At 36.2% G+C, this 19,364-nt stretch overlaps 1 protein-coding gene across 4 annotated transcripts in view; it reads right to left on the bottom strand.

The window, feature by feature from the left end:
• CDC42SE2 (CDC42 small effector 2) overlaps positions 1-19,364 on the bottom strand; it is a 100,577-nt gene that overhangs the window by 28,658 nt on the left and 52,555 nt on the right. For all 4 annotated transcript variants that reach the window (XM_058539917.1, XM_058539934.1, XM_058539909.1 and 1 more), the window contains one exon: positions 10,736-11,079. In XM_058539917.1, the coding sequence (XP_058395900.1) occupies positions 10,736-10,789 (54 nt within the window). In that variant the 5' untranslated portion in view covers positions 10,790-11,079. The remainder of the gene's footprint in view (positions 1-10,735; positions 11,080-19,364) is intronic.

The raw sequence follows: 19,364 nt of genomic DNA, 5'->3' as shown, positions 1-19,364 counted from the left end.
AATCATAAGAAACAGGTTTTCAAGGAATTAAAAGAAAGTTCAATCTACAAAAGTAAATGGAACATAAACACCAGAAATATCTTATCTAAAAAATCAGAAGAATTTTTACTGTGTACAAAGGTGATAAGAGACCAGACCAACCTTTAAAGTACTCGGTACTTACAGGTAATGTTGAGATCTTAAATTTGTCTTGCATGTGATAGCTGCTAATAAAATTCATCTGTAATATTTTCTATTCATTATAAACAAGTTTTAAGGCAGAGCAGGATGAAAAACAGAATGGTTTTTACCATGTATTTACATCACAGATGAACAGATTCTTAACAAGTGCTTCTAAAAATGTTCAGTATACTATAGACATCATAAATATCAGTCCCAAATAATTATTAAAATATCACTATAGTATTAGGTCCTAGAAATGATTTAAATTCTAATTTCCCCTTAGTCATAGATTATATAAAATTTGCATATACATTTTATTCTTCTACAACAATGAATAGTTTATTACCTAGACTTTACCTGCCTGGTACTGATTTTTTTTCTAAATTTTTTTTGTGTGTGTGAGGGAGATTAGCCCCGAGCTAACATCTGTGCCAATCCTCCTCTTTTTGCTGAGGAAGACTGGCCCTGGGCTAACGTCCGTATCCATCTTCCTCTATTTTATATGCAGGACGTCTGCCACAGCATGGCTTGATATGTGGTATGTAGGTCCACGTCCAGGATCGGAACCTGCAAACCCCGAGCCACTGAAGCAGAGTGCACTAACTTAACCACTATGCCACCGGGTTGGCCCCATTTTCCTAATTTTTAAAATAATAAAATGTGAGTTACTTAACAAATTACTTTCTTTCCTATGTGTATATAATACCAAGACCATGTGAGAATCAGAACCCAATCCATACTAACTCTAGACAAATAAAGGCTTAATCCTCTTCATTCTTGCTGTTTCTAAGTTTATAAAACCCAAGAGTCAGTAAAATGAAACAATGCTTAATGCTATTGGTGTTTTAGAAGTGGCTTTATTTTAGCCATTTTAAGAATTCACCCTTTTATGAAAAGATGCAGACTTTCATACCACCTACAAATGACAGAACTTGTAATTAAAGACTGTGTTTTCTAAATAAACATAAGAATCTCCCAGATGTGGTCAGATGACTTGCAAACAATAGATCTCTTAAGAAATGTGTCAGTATTCATATAAGCAGCCAGTTAATAGGCGGTTCACACTGACTACTTAACATGACCTAGATGAGGAAGATTTTCTTTATGAATATAAAGGATGGACATTATTTTCTAATGAGCGTATAGAAAAAAATTAAATCAGGGCTTATTCGCTATATATATACACATACACACACACACACACACACACATTTTTAAAAAATTATTTGGCTACAATGAGTTTTTTCTCCTGTTCAATCAGAAAAGCTTTTCCTGAGTTTCTTTTCTTTTCCTTTTAGTGGTAATTATTTTTATCACAATAAAAATAATATAATCCTGTTTTTGACCTCCAGAGCTCCATGTTCGGACTTGCTCTGTATTCAGTGGTCTGCAATATGGGATACGCTCATCTGAGGGATGCTCTAAATGATCTGTTGGGATGTGAGAGGTTAATACTAGAACTTCTATTTTTATTTTTCATCTTTTTTTTAAATTAAGCTCTACTTATATTTAGTATATAGGTTTGACATGGATGCCTGGTGGCTACTGGCTGCATTTATTTCTACAATAGCTACTAGAAACAGAGTAAACATAAAGCACTGAATTAGATTAATGTTTAACCATACTTGAAACCAAATACAAAAATCAAAGCTGCTGTAATATAATGTCTTAACTTAATCTGCTTCAATTTATCTAAATATGTCTTTTTCTGTACTCTGAAAAAACTATCTTATGATATAATATAAATGGAATATGCTGATGGACAAAACTGTGAAAGAGCTGAATTGGGGAATTTCATTTCAAAAAAGCTCTGATTTATGTATAATCTTGAGGCTTATAACCTAATAGTCAAAAAAGTCAGGTTAGTTTTCACTCTCATATTAAAAGGCAAGATAATGCAAAGTTAAACTTAAAAGGCAAGATAATGCAAAGTTAAACTTCAAAGAGATGCCACTACTCTCCTCCCAGACTGATAAAAATCTAAAAGTCTGAAAATACCATATGTTGATGAGGATACAGAACAATAGTACACACAAACTGCTGGTGGTAATGTAAACTGGTAACACCAAATTTAAAATAATCTAGTCTTGCATGGTAAAAGTGAATATCCTTCGACTTTAGAGCCAGTAATTTCACTCCTAGGTATACAACCTGGAGAAACTCAAGCATGTGTTTACCAGGCAACAAATATACACAAAGGCACAAAAGAGCGTTGTTCATAACAGTCCCATACTGGTAACAAGCCAGATTTTCAAAGGACTATAACGGATAAATATACCATGGTGTACTCATACAACAAAATGTTCAAGAAAAATGAAGTTCAGCTATGTGCATCAATATGAATCAATCTTATAAATTTAATATTGAACTAAAGAAGAAAATACAAGAGATTACATTCAGCAGAACTCTGTTTAAAGTTAAAACAGGTAAACTATACTGTTTAGGGATACATATATAGATGGTAAAATCTGAAAACACAAGGAAGTGATTACTAAGAACCATGTAGCAATTCCTCCAGGTGTTGGAGCAGGGGCACGGGGAAAGCACACTAAGAGGGTGCCGGGGTGCTGGCAATGCCCCGTTTCTTAATTTGGGTAATATTTGCTTCAGAATATATTTGTTTCATAATTATTTATTATACTGTACATTTATATGTAAAACAAACTTTCAAATTATTAAATTTTTGGTATGAGACTGGTATTATGGTTATGCTAAATGAGTCATTATCTTTTAGGGATAAATATTGGTATATTTATGGATAAAATGATATAATGCTTGGGATTTGGCTTCAAAATAATACAGGAAAAGGGAAAGTGGATGGAATGAGATGAACAAGATCAGAAAAAAACTGAAACTGTTGAAGCTGAGACATGGGTGCAAGGGATTCAATATACTATTGTCTACTTTTGAATTATTATTGATTATTTTCACTGATGTCACATTTTAAGTAATCAGAAATGACAGCAACCACATGGCTTGCTAAGAAATGCCTTGCTTCACCTTGAGGTATATACTAAAAAACTCTAATCTAAACTGAATAAATTTAGAAAAAGCATTAAAGCAAAAATTTCCTGACATTTACAAACTTATAAAAGCATTTTAGTTTCTGAAAATAAATGGCTTTCTATTACCTTCTTTCTTCCTTCCCCAACTTGAACTCATATGGAATGCTATAGACACTAACTTACTAGCACTTCCTGACTGGTTAAATGGCACAAAACAACAGGGTAGGAACACCAAAACCCTCCCACTCCACCCTGAGGCCAAGAGCCTTTCTAGTTGGTCTTCAAGCACTTACAAACAAATTCAAACTTTCTCCACAGGATATTAAGTATACAGGGAATACCATGCACTGCACAAAGCAGCTGACTGTCTCTCTGTGAGGAAATACAGTGGCCACTCCTGAGACAGGGCAGGCAGTTCCGGTGTATAAAATAGTCTTAAGGGGGCCGGCCCGGTGGCGCAAGCGGTTAAGTGCGCGCGCTCCGCTGCGGCGGCCCGGGGTTCGCTGGTTCGGATCCCGGGCGCGCACCGACGCACTGCTTGGTAAGCCATGCTGTGGCGGCGTCCCATATAAAGTGGAGGAAGATGGGCACCGATGTTAGCCCAGGGCCGTCTTCCTCAGCGAAAAAAGAGGAGGATTGGCGGATGTTAGCTCAGGGCTGATCTCCTCACAAAAAAAAAAAAAAAAAAAAAAAAAAAAAAAATAGTCTTAGGAATTTCTAGGTTTAGCAATACAGTTAAAACATTTGAATCAGTCCTCTGTGATGCCTTTCTAAAAAGCAGAGATATTTTTCATTTCTCAACTAATAAGAATAATTTTATGAGTCAGCCCTGATGGCCTAGTGGTTAAAGTTCGGTGCGCTCCACTTTGGCGGCCCAGGTTCAGTTCCTGGGCACAGAACCATACCACTCATCTGTCAGCAGCCATGCTGTGGCGGTGGCTCACATAGAAGAACTAGAAGGACTTACAACTAGAATATATAACTAGGTACTGGGGCTCTGGGGAGGGAAAAAAAAAGAATAGATTTTCTATTTTTATTAAGTAAATTCATGTTAGGTGTTTTGAGACGATTGTAGTTATATAATGTGATTTTGTGTGAAATTAAACAAATCAAGAGCATGGACATTTATGTTTTCAGAAAAAGGAAAAAAGAATATTTCTACCATAGTCACACCTAATTTCGGGTGTATGGAATGTGATTCCCGAAAACAGAAGTTCTAAACAAATCTATGCCATCTGAGGTCACTATGGCATAGTACCTATGGAGATGTACCACATTTGAGTGAGTACTCTTTTATTTTATATAAATCCCCCCAAATCATAGAATGCCCCCAGCTATAGTTTCCTCTAGTCACCTTTCACAGAATTGTTGGTTCATCCTCTCAGGCTGCAGTAATGGCTTTGATGCTTTTCAGGATGTCTAAGGTCTTCTAGCAATCCCTATCTACTGACCCATCCCATTCCTTCTCCAATTACTCAACCATTTCCCTTGAAGAAACTTTAAACCCTTTAAAACATTGAGCACGATGCTCTTCCTTTGTTTTGTGGCAGGTCCAGCATTATCACTTACACACACACACACACACACACACACACACACCCCTACCTATGGATTAAAACTGTACATCAGAACAACCACAAAAATGGCAGAAAGAAAAGCCACTGCAGAGAATAAACAACCTTATTGCAGAACATACTACACACTGATCAGGAGTTGCTGTTGAGTGTGCAGGAAGGAAAGGTAACTCACTGGCCTAGAGTGTACAGTTTGGTCAGTCAGTGCTAACTGTCTGGGCATACAGTAGCATTCAAACCACTGGAAAAAGGATATGTTCTTCCACTTGGGTTTTTGCTCAAAGCCATTCAATGATTTCCCATTTCACAAAGAATAAAAACCAATGTCTTTTCATGGCCTGGAAGGTCATACATGACCTGGCCCTTAGCTGCCTCTCTGACCTCATTTCCCACCACTGTCCCCTTGGCTCACAGCCACTCTTCCTTCTTTGATGCTCCTCTCACACATATAATCACGGCACTTCCAAAAACCTTGCACTCTCTAGTCCCTCTCACTAAAATGCTCCTCCCTAGGTATCTGTGTGCCTTACTCCCTTAAACCCTTGCTTAAATATCACTTCATCTGAGAGGCCTTCCCTGTACACCATTAATACCCTCATTTCTCCTTCTCTATCTTCTTTTCCTGCTTTCTTTTTCCACAAAGCAGTTATCATCACCTGACATCATAAACACTTATTTAGTCACTAAATATCTCCTCCACTAGAGTGAGTGCCATGATGGCAGAAACAATGTCTGTTTTGCTCACTGTTATTTTATCAGTACCTGGCTCATTGTAGAAATACCAGAGTATTATTATATGCACTAATACATGGTAACTGTGCATATATGTCCAATTAAATAACACATTTCAAAGATAAATAGCACTATGAAATATAAGTACCATGTGTGAAACATTAAATGAGGAAGGCATGTAATATGAATAGAAAACGGGGTGTAGGGGGGTGTAAATCAATATTCACTGTTTTTGAGGATATCTTAGAAGTTTATTACCTTGATTGTGGTGATGGTAACATGAGTGTATACATGTGTCCAAACTCATCAGATTATATACATTAATTATGTGCAGTTTTTTGTATACTAATTGTATCTCAATAAAGCTGGGGGGAAAAAAAGTCCACCAGTACTCCAATGCACAAAAATAAGTAGGTAAAGAATTCACTCAGTCCTGTAAACAGCTGACAAATCTTTTCATTAAAAAAAAAAATTAAGTTGCAAGGCAGCAACCATCTAATTTTAAATTTACAACCTTAGCTATATCTAGCAACAAGAACTACAGCATTTACACTATAGTCAATTAAAAAGGTTTGGATTACCATGTCTCAAAAAAGTTGGGACTCTATTATACTCTGTATTATACTGTGCTAAAATGAAGGAGTAGGAAGAAAAAGTATGATTCTTATGCTACTACTCAGAAAAATGCATTCTATGTTCTTCCCCATATTGGGTTGTTCCTTTTTCACACATGGAATGTGCAAGAGCAGTGGGTGGTAAGGAACGAGTGGGAGAATTGGCATGCAGCATTTAATTTCAGTAAATACTTTAGAAAACTTTAGAGATGATCAAGCAGTTTTCAAATAAGGCATTCTTGATACCGCTAATAGAACTGCAAGGATACGTCTTTGTAGACTGTAAACATACATCAAATTATTAGTGCATCCTTTAAATGTGTTTTCCTGATGCCAACAAGCAAGTTATTCTTCCACTATAGTGACCACATGGCCCTGCTAAGTTTTGTGTTGTTTTCTCAGCAAGTCAAAAAGACTAAGAAATCAAATGCCCATGGAATTCTTGTGGAATACTTCACACAAATATGTATTATTAAACAATAACACAATACTGACATGCTATATGTGTGCAAAAAACTCAAGTTGTAAATCCTTTATGTAACATAAAATGTATTTCTAATGTCTCATATTTATAGTTCCAAGGCCTTATGCTTCTGCTATTTAAATTCCTAATCTATGTGTTTCTATTTTAGCTATTGGTGAGTGTAGCTATATCACATACGTGAACAGGATTCACTTTATTAGATATATGATGAATACTGGCAATAAATAAATTGATCTTAAAAAATATGACGATATTGACTTCTGCTTTCCAATCTGGCACATAAGGAGCTTGGAAGGTGTCACTCCCATCCACATCACAAGAAAACAGCTGAACAAACTGAAAAGCAACAACTCTTCCTAGTTCCACTCAAGAACTGAGATCACAGAGAGAACCGCTGCCCCCAGAATTGGAGAGACAGGCAAATACAGAAAATCACAACTTACTGGAGCTGAAATCCATCAGTAGAAACCTCCATGGTATCCAGAAACCTCCAGGACCAGTGTAGGAAAGCCTAAACTGTAATTGATGAATTGCTAGAAGATCAGTGTAGATAAGTTTGAGAGTTGAAAACTCCAGGGGGCTCAGTCTTGGGGGGAGCCCACACTTCTGTGAGTTTTACCTCCAGGAACTCAACCATGTTCCCAAAGTGAAGATCAGAGAAAAATCTCCTTGTACTTCAGCAAAGTGAGGGTAACCCTTTAAACTCATGGTTAAAATAAGCCAGACCATTCTGTTCTTAACAAAGACTACCCTCAAGAGAGACTATTTTACCAGAGCCTAATCAACTGGAGTTTTACCAGAAACGAACCAACATCAGGGAAGAAACATATCCAACCCTAACCCACTCTAGCCTTCCAAGTAAGAAAAGTGAAATACTCTACTCCAGCCCCCTCTAGCCTTTTTGCTTAAACTAAGGAGTAAAAAGCAAAACAAAACTGAGAAGCATTTGTGTAAATCACAGCCCAGGGGCATAGACTCACTAAAACATTGAACCTAACCATAGCAGTATATAATGCTCCCTGCCCCCAACACCTTACCACCACATTAACTGGGCTCCTATACAACAGGGGAATACAACTGAAAGAATTAAGACATTTCAAACCTTATTTAAGAAGTCTCTAGGGTAACCCAAAGACAACAGAGCACAAGAAGAAATTTTATCCTCTGACATCTACAGCTACAGCAAACAGTAAACATGGCCTAACCTCTAGCCAGATAAACATAAAACCTCACACTAACGGCCTATTTACCTCAGTTTGTTTTACCCCGTATTATCAAGTCTGATTTCAACAAAAAATTACAAGGCATACCAAAAACAATATGGAAATAGGATTCAAGTATTCCATAATCTTTAAGAACTGTTGAAAATGTAATCCTTATTAATATCATAGATAATAAATTACACACAATAACTTAAATGTATAGGTAAACACACATTCACTAAAATATTTTATGCTTAAGTAAATTAGAACCTTTCCCATTAAAGTCAGAAGCAGCAAGGATATTCAGTCATCACTAACACTATCCAACATTATACTGGAGGTCTTAGTCAAAGCAGTAAGATACCAACAGGACAAAAGGTTTACATATCAGAAAATGACTAAAAAACCTGTCACTATACAGAGACATTTAGAAAATATAAAGTGTTCAGTAAGCTGTCTAGATAAAAAATTAGTGTATAAAGATTATTAGTTTCCTATACACTAGTAAAATCCAATTAGGAAATGTAATAGAAATTCATCCAGAATAGTAATAAAAATCCATAAAATATCTAGAACTAATCTAACAACAAATGTGCAAAACTTACATGCTGAAATTTTTAAGCTTTACTAAAAGAATATGAAAAGGTCTATATAAATGAAGACATATGCCATTTCTCAGTGGGATTACTCAGATTTTTAAAGATGTCAATTCTCACCCCATTACACTCTAAATGTCAATGCAATCTTAAACACCGACAGGAATAAAAATATGCATTATGAAATATCTCATACAAAGAAAAAAATACAATGAAAAACATAATAAGGACCCATGTAACAACAATCTAGCCTAAAAAATAAGACATTGCAATATAGTTGAAAATGAAGACCTATCAAAGAGATACTCTCTATGACACAGCAAAATATACTAAGAAACTGCAGCAATTCAGACAGTGCAGTAGTGGCACAGGTGTAAACACATGTACCAAAAGAATAAAACAGATTTCAGGAATGGGTTCGTAAATATATAAAAACATAGTATATAATAAAGGTGACATTTCAATCACTAATAAAAAGACTGGCTCTTTAATAAACTGTCTTTAGATAGCTGATTGCCATGAAAAAAATTTAGACCCCAACCTCACACCACACAAATCAATCAATCTTCCACATGGAACAAAGAGCTAAACGTAAAACATAAAATTATAAAAGTAGTAAAAGGGAAGACGACAGAGTAAGCAGCACCAGGAATCTGCATCCCCACCCCAACAACTGCACTGAAAAAATCTGCCCAATGTAACTTTTTTGGAACTATGGAGTCTATTCAAGGCTTGCAACTTCCAGGAGAAGACTTGGAAGGCAAACTGCAGTTGCTTTCGGTCAGTGTCAGCTCTTAGCACAGTAGCAGCTAACCATTCCCCACCCCTAGCTGTGTTCCTAGAGCAGTTTGCACACAGCTTGTGAGAGCCAGGGTGGGCAAAAAGGACCCTGTCCTCCAAATACCTCTGCTTCTGATCGCAGAGGAGCAGACAAACGGGACAGCCATTGTTGTTGTACACTCCTCCACTGTTGCAAGCCTCTCCTCCTCTGGTTTAAATGACTTCCAGGGGATTTAAAAAACCAGTGCCCTTTCTTCTCCCCACTATCCTCATTGTTTAATTTTTCCCCTTTTGGGAGCCAAACATTAAAGAGTAGGATATCAACCGCATATACAAGGAAAATTAGAAAGTGACTGTACATGCCCAGGGAAAGGCACAGAAAAGACCCTAAGATTATACCTCATTCTTCTTTTTATGTTGTTACAAATGTAAACAAAACGGAATAAAATATAATTCACTTATTCAGCCAGCTAGCCAGCCAACCAGCTAGCATGTACAGCTACATTCTCCAAGATACTGGATTTGATCTTGAAGATACAAAGTAAATATGGTCAGGGCCCCTAAAGAATAAAAAATACAGTGGGAGAGACTGTAGGACAAGTCTTTACTATGCAAGAAGTTCCATGCCATAAGAGAAATGAGCTAAAGAGCTGGTGGGAATACAGATGAGGTATTAGCTAAGTCGGGGGAAAGCTAAGTAAAATTTTATAGAGGTGACATTTGATCTAGGCATCTTAAAAGAGAAAGAGAAGGGGCCGGCCCCGGGGCGCAAGCGGTTAAGTGCGCGCGCTCCGCTGCGGCGGCCCGGGGTTCGCTGGTTCGGATCCCGGGCGCGCACCGACGCACTGCTTGGCAAGCCATGCTGTGGCGGCGTCCCATATAAAGTGGAGGAAGATGGGCACAGATGTTAGCCCAGGGCCGTCTTCCTCAGCAAAAAAAGAGGAGGATTGGCGGATGTTAGCACAGGGCTGATCTCCTCACAAAAAAAAAAAAAAAAAAAGAGAAAGAGAAAATTGAAGGTTGGAGGGCAGGATTTTGGTAGGGGTAACAATATAAGCACAGGTTAGAAGGCACAAAAGTGGGGCATGTACCAAAAAAAAAAGTCAGCCCAGATCACTTACTATCCATATGACTTTGGGTGAAAAACTGAACCTATTTCAACTGAAAAATAAGGATAACAGTATCTCCCTCGGAGGGCTGGTAAATCAAGAAGGATATGAGGGTAATCTGGCTACCACATCTTCCACCCACTGATTTCCAAGGCTGACTTAGCTGTTTTACCTCAGGTTGTTGTCTCCTTCTTCTCTCACCTCCTTCAGAAGCTGTCTACTTGGTACAAGAGCACAACCTTCTCAATCATGTACAACGGTCTAGTACAGTTCTTGACACACAGTATTTACTCAAAAAAGGTTAATTTCTTTTGTTTTCCTTTCACCAGATGGTCAGAGTTTTACTGAACTACTCTCCATGACACTCCTTAGAACTGTCGTGCAATTACTGCCAGGGTCCTGACTCTCAGCTTGAGAACTAGTGTTATGTTTAATAAGCACCCCACCCAATCTGTACGCATATTACTTCATACTTACAGGCTGAGGCTGTTCTGCAATACAGCAGTTGAAACACAACCAGAATTCACTCATGCTTATAGTCCAAGGTATAAATGAGCACCAATGAAGTTTCCAAATCTCAACTCGGGAAGCTTAACAAAGCACGCTCCTCAATATGATGAATGTCCAATGATGCAAAAATAATAATTTTATTACTTCTCTGTGTTTTTGTTCCTGGAAGTCAAGTATCTTATACAGTCAATTTAATGAAGAAAAAGTCAGATTGTTTCCTTTCTTTGTTTCTGGTTCTACAGAGACTTGTTTCTGAACCACCAGGAAGGTATAAAAATTGTTGTCTTGACTTGGGGCCTATAACAGGTAGTCTAGAAAAAAAAGGAAAAGTAAAAGAAAACAAGTTATTTTACTGTTCCTTAGATGCTTTTATTTCTTAAATCTGTGATAAAATTAAGAATAAATATTTCCCCCACATAAAGATATTTTAATAAACTGATATTCATTCAACAACTTTTTTGAGCACTTTCTGAGTGTCAGATGTTAGGGATATAGCAGTGAAAGAAGACAGAAATCCTTGCCTTCATAGAACATTCTATTTCATGACTATAAAATATGAATTATTCTAATAAGTTTATTTTTTAAATCCCTAATGAGAACACCATGATTGCCATACAAAAGTCTAATTCCAAAAAGACATACCAATCATTTTCATACAGGTTTCTTCAATTGAGTCCTCTGTTCTCACAGACAACCCAGATAGTAACTGGCATTGCAATCAACTCTAGATAATCAAGCAACTATAACTCATCAATAACTACAAATAAAATTCTGTCTCCATTGAAATTAGAATTGTACATGAAAGATGGATGGGGGTTAAGTTAGGTTCCATTTTGTGAATCCAGACATTAGATCCCTGCTCTATCATCAGCAGAATGAGTGTCAGTCAAAATACCTTGTATCCCATGGTGGCCAACCAAGCTGAGTCAATAAGAATCCATGTCAGGTAATTTTCTATCTGGAGTTGGACAACGAGTGAACCTATCTTTTCTTCTTGACTGACAAGCTGTTGACTTTAAGGTTGACCTTAGCAAACCATGTTCCAAACTTCATATAGAAGATGGTTATGAGGGGCCGGCCCCGTGGCTTGGCGTTTAAGTGCGCACGCTCCGCTGCCGGCAGCCTGGGTTCGGATCCCGGGCGCGTACCGGCGCACCACTTGTCCGGCCATGCTGAGGCCACGTCCCACATACAGCAACTAGAAGGATGTGCAGCTATGACATACAACTATCTACTGGGGCTTTGGGGGAAAAAATAAATAAATAAATAAAATTATTAAAAAAAAAAAAAGAAGATGGTTATGAGATAATAATGCTGACAAGCAGACACAAGAGAGAGGAGGAAGTCCAGATGACATGAATCTCTGGTTCCAGTCATCCCTAAAGACCAGTTTGACCTGTGCACCTGAGGTTTGGTTTTGTGCGGCAACATTTCTCCCTCCTTAGCCAGAAGCTATATTGAAGCAGGTCTTTATCACCTGCAGCCTACTACAACCATCAAGTGAAGATGTCCAGTAGACAGCTGGATACACAGCTCTGAAGCCAAGGAGAAGTCTTGGAACCAGCAGCAGATTATAATTGAAACAAAGAATGCCAAATTCTAGGGAAAGCAGTATCATCAGAAGCAAAGAGGGTCTAACAGAGAACTCTAAGGAACGGCAGCATTTAAATGATGGGTAGAGAAAGAGAACTCTACGAAGGAGGTTTGGGTGTTATCAGAAAGACAGAGGAGGAAAACCAGTTAATGTGGTGTCACTGGAGCCTGTTTCAAGGAGGAAGTGGGTAACAGTATTAACTGCCACTGAGATATTAAAAACTGAGAACTATCCATTAGAATGCACAGCAGACACTTGGTGCCCTGGGTACCACAGTTTTAGTGATGTACTGTGGGCAGAAATCAGATTAGAGTAGGTTGAAATTTGAGTGAATGAAAGAAGCAGAGTCAATAATTGTAGAAAATGTTTGCAAGAAGATTGGATAGGAAGTTTTAAAAGATAGGGTGGTAGGTAAAGTGAAGAAAAAAGCCATCGTTGAAGAGATCAAAGACCAAAGACGTATTAATTTGATTATTCAAAGAGATTTTGTCCCAAGTGTTGAAATATAAATCACATAATTATAAATTTTTGAAAGAGATCTCATACATGTATATAACCTATAACTATAAATCTATAACAGCTACATCACAGAATCACAGAACCCTGAATATTAAATGAAATAAAATTCCTCCCTTGAGCTTTCCCCAAAGCCACGACTCTAAACCTGGTAAGGCAGGAATGACAGTTATTTTTATATTTGTATAGATGAAGATCTGCAGTGAAGATAAATGCATATATGCTCAATGTCAAAATATGGGTAGTAATAAAGCACGAATTTGGGACTCTTAAGTCCTCTAACATACTACAGAAAATGACATGTTGAGATTTAAGATGTTAAGATGTTCAAGGAAGAAGATCAAAAGGAAGAAAATTTACATTCTTGCCATAGTTAAAAGGCAGAACCTGGAATATTTATTTTTAAGCAGGGCTAAACATTTGTCATCTTACCCAAACTCCAAAAGAAGGAAGTGGCAGTCTTCCCATTGGCTTTGCCCACTGAACTGGGTAAATATTGTGAATGTTTATAAGCTCAAAAGGACAGTATGCTTCACTTATTTCCTTCTTAGCGAAGTATAAGAGTAAAGGGTTAAATTCACAATTTCATGAACACTATTCCAATGTTGTTATTTAACAAGTTTAACTCTACTCAGAATGAAAGACCTTGGCCATTAAAGTCATTGTGAAATGAAATCTCTTAACCAATTCTATGAAAACAAACACGCCTTTGTTTGAAACTGAAAATTCTTTATGCTCATCGTTGTTGCAGCACATATAGATATGGAGCTACTCTGATGTTTTCAAATCTATTGTTTGATTTATTCCATCATCATATTTTCTTGTCTACATATAAAGCTAGGCAATTTCCTTTTTATTTATAAATTACCTTTGCCAGAAACCACCTTCAAATATTACTTTTCCACTGGGAGGTGCCGTATTTTTGCCTCATTTTAACTAAGTGTTCATTCTATTTAATATTTAAAATTAATAAATGGCTTCTTAATTTACAATAAATAATACTTTATCACCCCACATTTCCCAAATTTAAATTTCCTCCCCATTTAGAGTAAAGCTATTCCTTATTTTCCAAATTTTAAAATACACATTCCCCCACTTCACAATATTTCTTCTTTCTTAATGCTTAGTTGAAGAATGACTGCTTAAAGTACAATAATTTGTGCTTCTATTTTCAGAGAGAAGGCAGAAAGGATATACAGCTTTACTTAAGTATTTCCACCTAGATAATAGATCTGCTGAAATGTATTTTCAACCCAAGGGGATGTTTGCAACTCCATGGGTTTTTATTTGTTAAATATATATATAAATCTAAAAATGTTTCAAACATCCCTTGGAATGTCATACCAATACATTTTCCATCTTCTTGCTTTTCTAAACAAACTTTCTTTTTAAATTTTTTCAAAAGTGTATATACTTAAAACACATTTATATATAAACACCTTTAGAGAAGTACTGAATTTATCACAAAAAATTTCAACACTGCCACTAACAATAAATATACTAATAGTTACATTCACTTCTTCAGCTGAAAATTGTTGAAAACATGTCCATTTTGAAAACCTTACACTTTTTTTAAATCTTAAGATAACAAAAGGAGTGTGACTTTGCAACAACATCAACATCTAAACTTGGATTTAAACACAGCTCAGCACATTCCACACATAAATAAGGGGTCAGACTAGTCTACAGCACCAGACAGTATTTCACAAATTCACAAGACATAAGATTTTAGAAAAGCTTTAAGTGAACTATCAGACCACTTAGTGACTGGCAGCACTTCCCTGAATTAAAAGCTGTCTTTTGACATCTAAAGACAGCGGCATGAGTATAAAAGGGTAGCAGGAGTATTGTCTGGTCAAAAATATTCACTACCATCAGCTTCCTCTCCTCCTCACTTTGTGCACCCAAATCAAATGCTGCAGATATCAGCTTTATACCTGTGTGAACAGGTTTGCTGCTGACAATTTAAAGAATTTATATTCTGGGGCCGGCCCCGTGGCTTAGTGGTTAAGTGCTCGTGCTCTGCTACTGGTGGCCTGGGGTCGGATCCCGGGCACGTACCGACGCACCGTTTGTCCGGCCATGCTGAGGCTGCGTCCCACATACAGCAACTAGCAGGATGTGCAACTACGACATGCAACTATCTACTGGGGCTTTGGGAAAAAAAAGGAGGAGGAGTGGCAATAGATGTTAGCTCAGGGCTGGTCTTCCTTAGAAAAAAAAGAGGAAGATTGGCATGGATGTTAGCTCAGGGCTGATCTTCCTCACAAAAAAAAAAAAAAAGAAGAATTTATGTTCCAACATCTTACCCACAATTTTATAAAACTGCTTTTTATGTCAACTCCCAAAGAAACAATGATAAAGCCTTGATTTGAAAACAGGACAATGAAGCATAACTTTAGCCAAGTAATTTATTTATTTTTTAATCTGAAATATTTTAACTCAGTTGAGGTATTAAGCAAGCCCAGTTTGCGTGAAACGGAATCAGAAGTTTAGAATTTAGGCTCTGAAATAAAAGATCTGTGGCAGTTTTAGTACTTCACTAACTTTTTGGAAATGTTAGCTTGGGCAAGTGACAAGCTCTATCATCGGTTATAAAATGGAATGCTGCACTGCCAATGTCACAGGTCTGAAATAAGGACTAAATCAGATGATATATATGAAGACATTGTATGTATAATAAAGAGCTATACTGATATAAGATGCTTTTATTTGTTGTCAGAATTAAAACGGCAGATAGCAGAATGAAGTAGCAAAAACAAGTAATTTGTAACAGCTGCAAACTTTTAGGAAACAACACAAAAGCCTATCAAGGAAAAAAAATGAAAAAAATGAAAAAAAATGAATTGTGGTATAATCATACAAAAGAATACTATACAAAAAGAAAACCAAGGGTAGCTTCACGCAACACATTGGCTAATTTTCACAGACATGTTATTGAGGGAAAGAAGCAAGGCATAAAACAATATACATGAAATGATTTCATTTATACGAATTTCAAAAACAAGTTAAACTATTTTGTTTAGAGATACACACATACACATAAAAGTAAAGCAAGGAAATTATTATAATAAAAGTCAGAAGAGTGGTTACCTCTAGGGCTGAGGGCAGGGACTGAGAATAGGAAGAGAAGCATAAGGGTTCCTGGAATACTGACAATACTCTACCTCTTGACCTGGATGGTACTTACACAGGTACTTGCTTTATAGTTATTTATTAAATGGTACACTTATAGTTTATGTAATTATATATTTTTAAATGATAATTTAAATGCAATATAAGTAAAAGAAGCAAACGCTAACAATTTCCAGTTGATCACAGTAGAGTGATGAAGATCAGGGATGGAAATGCAAAATACACAATCAAGTAAAAATGAACATCCTTGCCAGAGACTTTGAAGGACTTGGTAAAATTATTGGGAGGGTCGGGAGGGGGGGATTTGGGGTCTGAGGTTCTATCAGATGCCAAAGAGGTTTCTATAAGAAATGCAAGGGCTGGCCCCGTGGCTTAGCGGTTAAGTGCGCGCGCTCTGCTGCCGGCGGCCTGGGTTCGGAACCCCGGGCGCGCGCCAATGCACTGCTTCTCCAGTCATGCTGAGGCCGCGTCCCACATGCAGCGGCTGGAAGGATGTGCAGCTATGACATGCAGCTATCTACTGGGGCTTTGGAGGAAAAATTAAAAAAAAAGTAAAATTAAAATTAAAAAAAAAAATGCAAAAATTATTAATCAATGACCAAGTTTGACTTATCAAAAAAGCTTATACATAGCTGTGTCAGCACTAAATCTGTCCCAATCTAATTAAAATGGTTCTTTGATATTGATTTGTGGTACAGGTCCTTTTGAAAAAAATAACCCATTTCAAGAAAAGCTTTCAAAACTATGTACTTATCACAGATCTACTTTTCTGTGGGTAATCAGAGTTCAAACAAACCATTGTTCCCAGAACTCAGTTATAAAAGCCACAGATAGGGGCACATGTAACTATTGAAATAAGGGGGGTAATTTTTTCTTATCTTTGAAATGACTGATTATAGGTTAGTCTTTCCTACAGTTTCATGTAAATGTAATCACACAATACGTATTCTTTTTTTTTTAGTATCTGGCTTCTTTCATTCAGCACATTTTTGAGATTTATCCCTGTTGCCTCTATTAGTTAATTCATTCTTTTTTTTCTAAGTAGATTTCCACTGTATAGATATGATACAATTTGTTTAAACATTCATCTGTTGATGGGTATTACTGGTTTTCCAGCTTTCCAGTTATTAAAAATGAAGCTGCCATGAACTTGTGTGTACAAGTGTTTGTGTGGATAGAAGTTTTCATTTCTTCTGAGTAAATATTTAGGAATAAAATTGCTGGGTCATACTGTAAGTATAATTTTAACTTTATAAAGAAACTGTTTACCTGTTTTGCAAATCAGCTGTACCATTTTGCATTTGTTCCAGCAACATATGAGAGTTCCAGTTGTTCCACATCCTACAAACATTTTGCATCATCAGTCTTTTTAATTTTAGCCATTCTAGTGGGTATGAAGTAGTATCTCACTGTGGTTTTAACTTGCACTTTCCTGAGAACTGATTATATTTCCTCTTTTCATATGCTTGTGGGCCATTCATATATCTTCTCTGGTTAGGTATGTTCAGATCTTTTGCCCAATTTTAAATTTAGTTGTCTTATTCAGTTGTGTTCTTTATATATTACCGATAAAGTCCTTTGTCTGATATATGTACTATGAATATTTTTTCCTGGTCTTTGTCTTTCCTTTTTTTTTTAACCAGCATTTTTCAGAGTTTAAGTTTTTTAATTTGATGAAGTCTAGTTTATCAATTTTATTTTTTATGATTTGTACTTTTTGTATTCTAAGAAATTTTTGCATATCCCCAAAATATAAAGAATTTCTCCTTTCTCTTCTTCTAGAACTTCTAGTTTTTACTTTTAGGTCTATAATCCATTTTTGGATTTTTTGTTATTTTAATATTTCTGCTAGTATAAAGTAAAGGTCAAAGATTACTCTTTTGACATGGATAGCCAGTGGTTCCAGCTCATTCACTGAAGGACATCCTTTTCTACTGGATTGATTCGTCACTTTTATTGAAAATCAAATGACTACGTAAGTTTGGGTCCATTTCTGGGCTGATTATTATATTACATTGGTCTATTTGTTAATCCTTTGCCTATGCCAGCACCACACTGTCTTAACTGCTATAATTTTATACTAAGACATGAAGTCAGGTAGTGATAATTTTCCAAATTATTCTTCTTTTTCAAAATCGATTTGGATTACCTAGGTCCTTTGCATTTCCACACATTTTCGAATCAGTTTGTCAATTTCTACAAAAAAGCCTCCTGTGATTCTGACTGGAATTGCATTGATTCTAACAATTATTTGAAGGAGAATTACATTTTAACAATAGAGTGTTCTAATCCATATCCAATATTTTGTAGTTTTTCATTGTACAGGTTTTGCATGTATTTTGTTGCATCACTTTTGTTTTTTAACTTTGTTTATAGCTTTCATATGGAAGCTTTAAAGTTTTATGTAGTAAAATGTCAATTTTCATCACAGATTAGGGAATTTATCTTACTTAAGAAGGCTTTCCCTATACCAAGATTATAAACCTATCATCCCATATAGTTTCCTTTAGGTTACTTTTATAAATTAACTTGGACATTTATATTTTATAAGTGTACTTAGGTAACATTTTCACAGTCTACTCAGGCTTTTTCTTTCTGACATCCTTTTCTCTCTTAATTAAAACTCAAGTATTTAACACGAAACATACACATATAAGAGAGAATATTATATTGGCTCAAACCTAAAAGAGTTTGCAATATAAACACAGAGGAAAGTAATATACATGAAAACTACTCTCCCATTCTCTACTACCCACATTTCTTCTCCCCCTTGTATGAGAATGACTACCATGTTTATCTTTTCCTCTCTTTAATAATCTTCCTCCTTTTCCTTTCCTGCTACTTTCCTTTTTTCTTTTTTTGGTTTCTCTCTCTCCCTTTTTCATCTCTTTATTCACTCTCCTTAAAATCTTCTTTAGCTGCTTACAGTTAGAAGTAATGATTATGTGACACACAGTAGGTTCTCAATGTATTAGTTGACGGATTAAAATCTTTACTACCACTCTGAACTTTTCCCCTGAGTCTAGGCAGACATTTATAACCACCTGCTAATGAACATCTCATGTGATCTCCTAGTTACCTTAAATACAGTATTTGTAAAACTGAATTCACTTTCTTTTTCCCCATATCTGTCTCTATGCTACCATTCTTGGAGGGTGTCATCACCATACAGTGTTTATCAAGCAATACATATTCAAAATTCTATCCTACTACCTGCAGATCTCTGAATAAAACCATACTGTAAAATGCTTTCTTACATTTAAGCAAATCTTTACTGTTATTCAAAATAATACAAAGAGATTTTTAAAAATCAATGAGTAATAAAAAGCTATTAAAAGTGGCAAATCTCTG

Source organism: Diceros bicornis, chromosome 1 (genome assembly GCF_020826845.1).
Source record: "Diceros bicornis minor isolate mBicDic1 chromosome 1, mDicBic1.mat.cur, whole genome shotgun sequence".
Lineage (NCBI taxonomy): Eukaryota > Metazoa > Chordata > Mammalia > Perissodactyla > Rhinocerotidae > Diceros > Diceros bicornis.
Note: the sequence above shows the minus strand (reverse complement) of the source record. Positions and strands in the feature narration are given on the sequence as shown.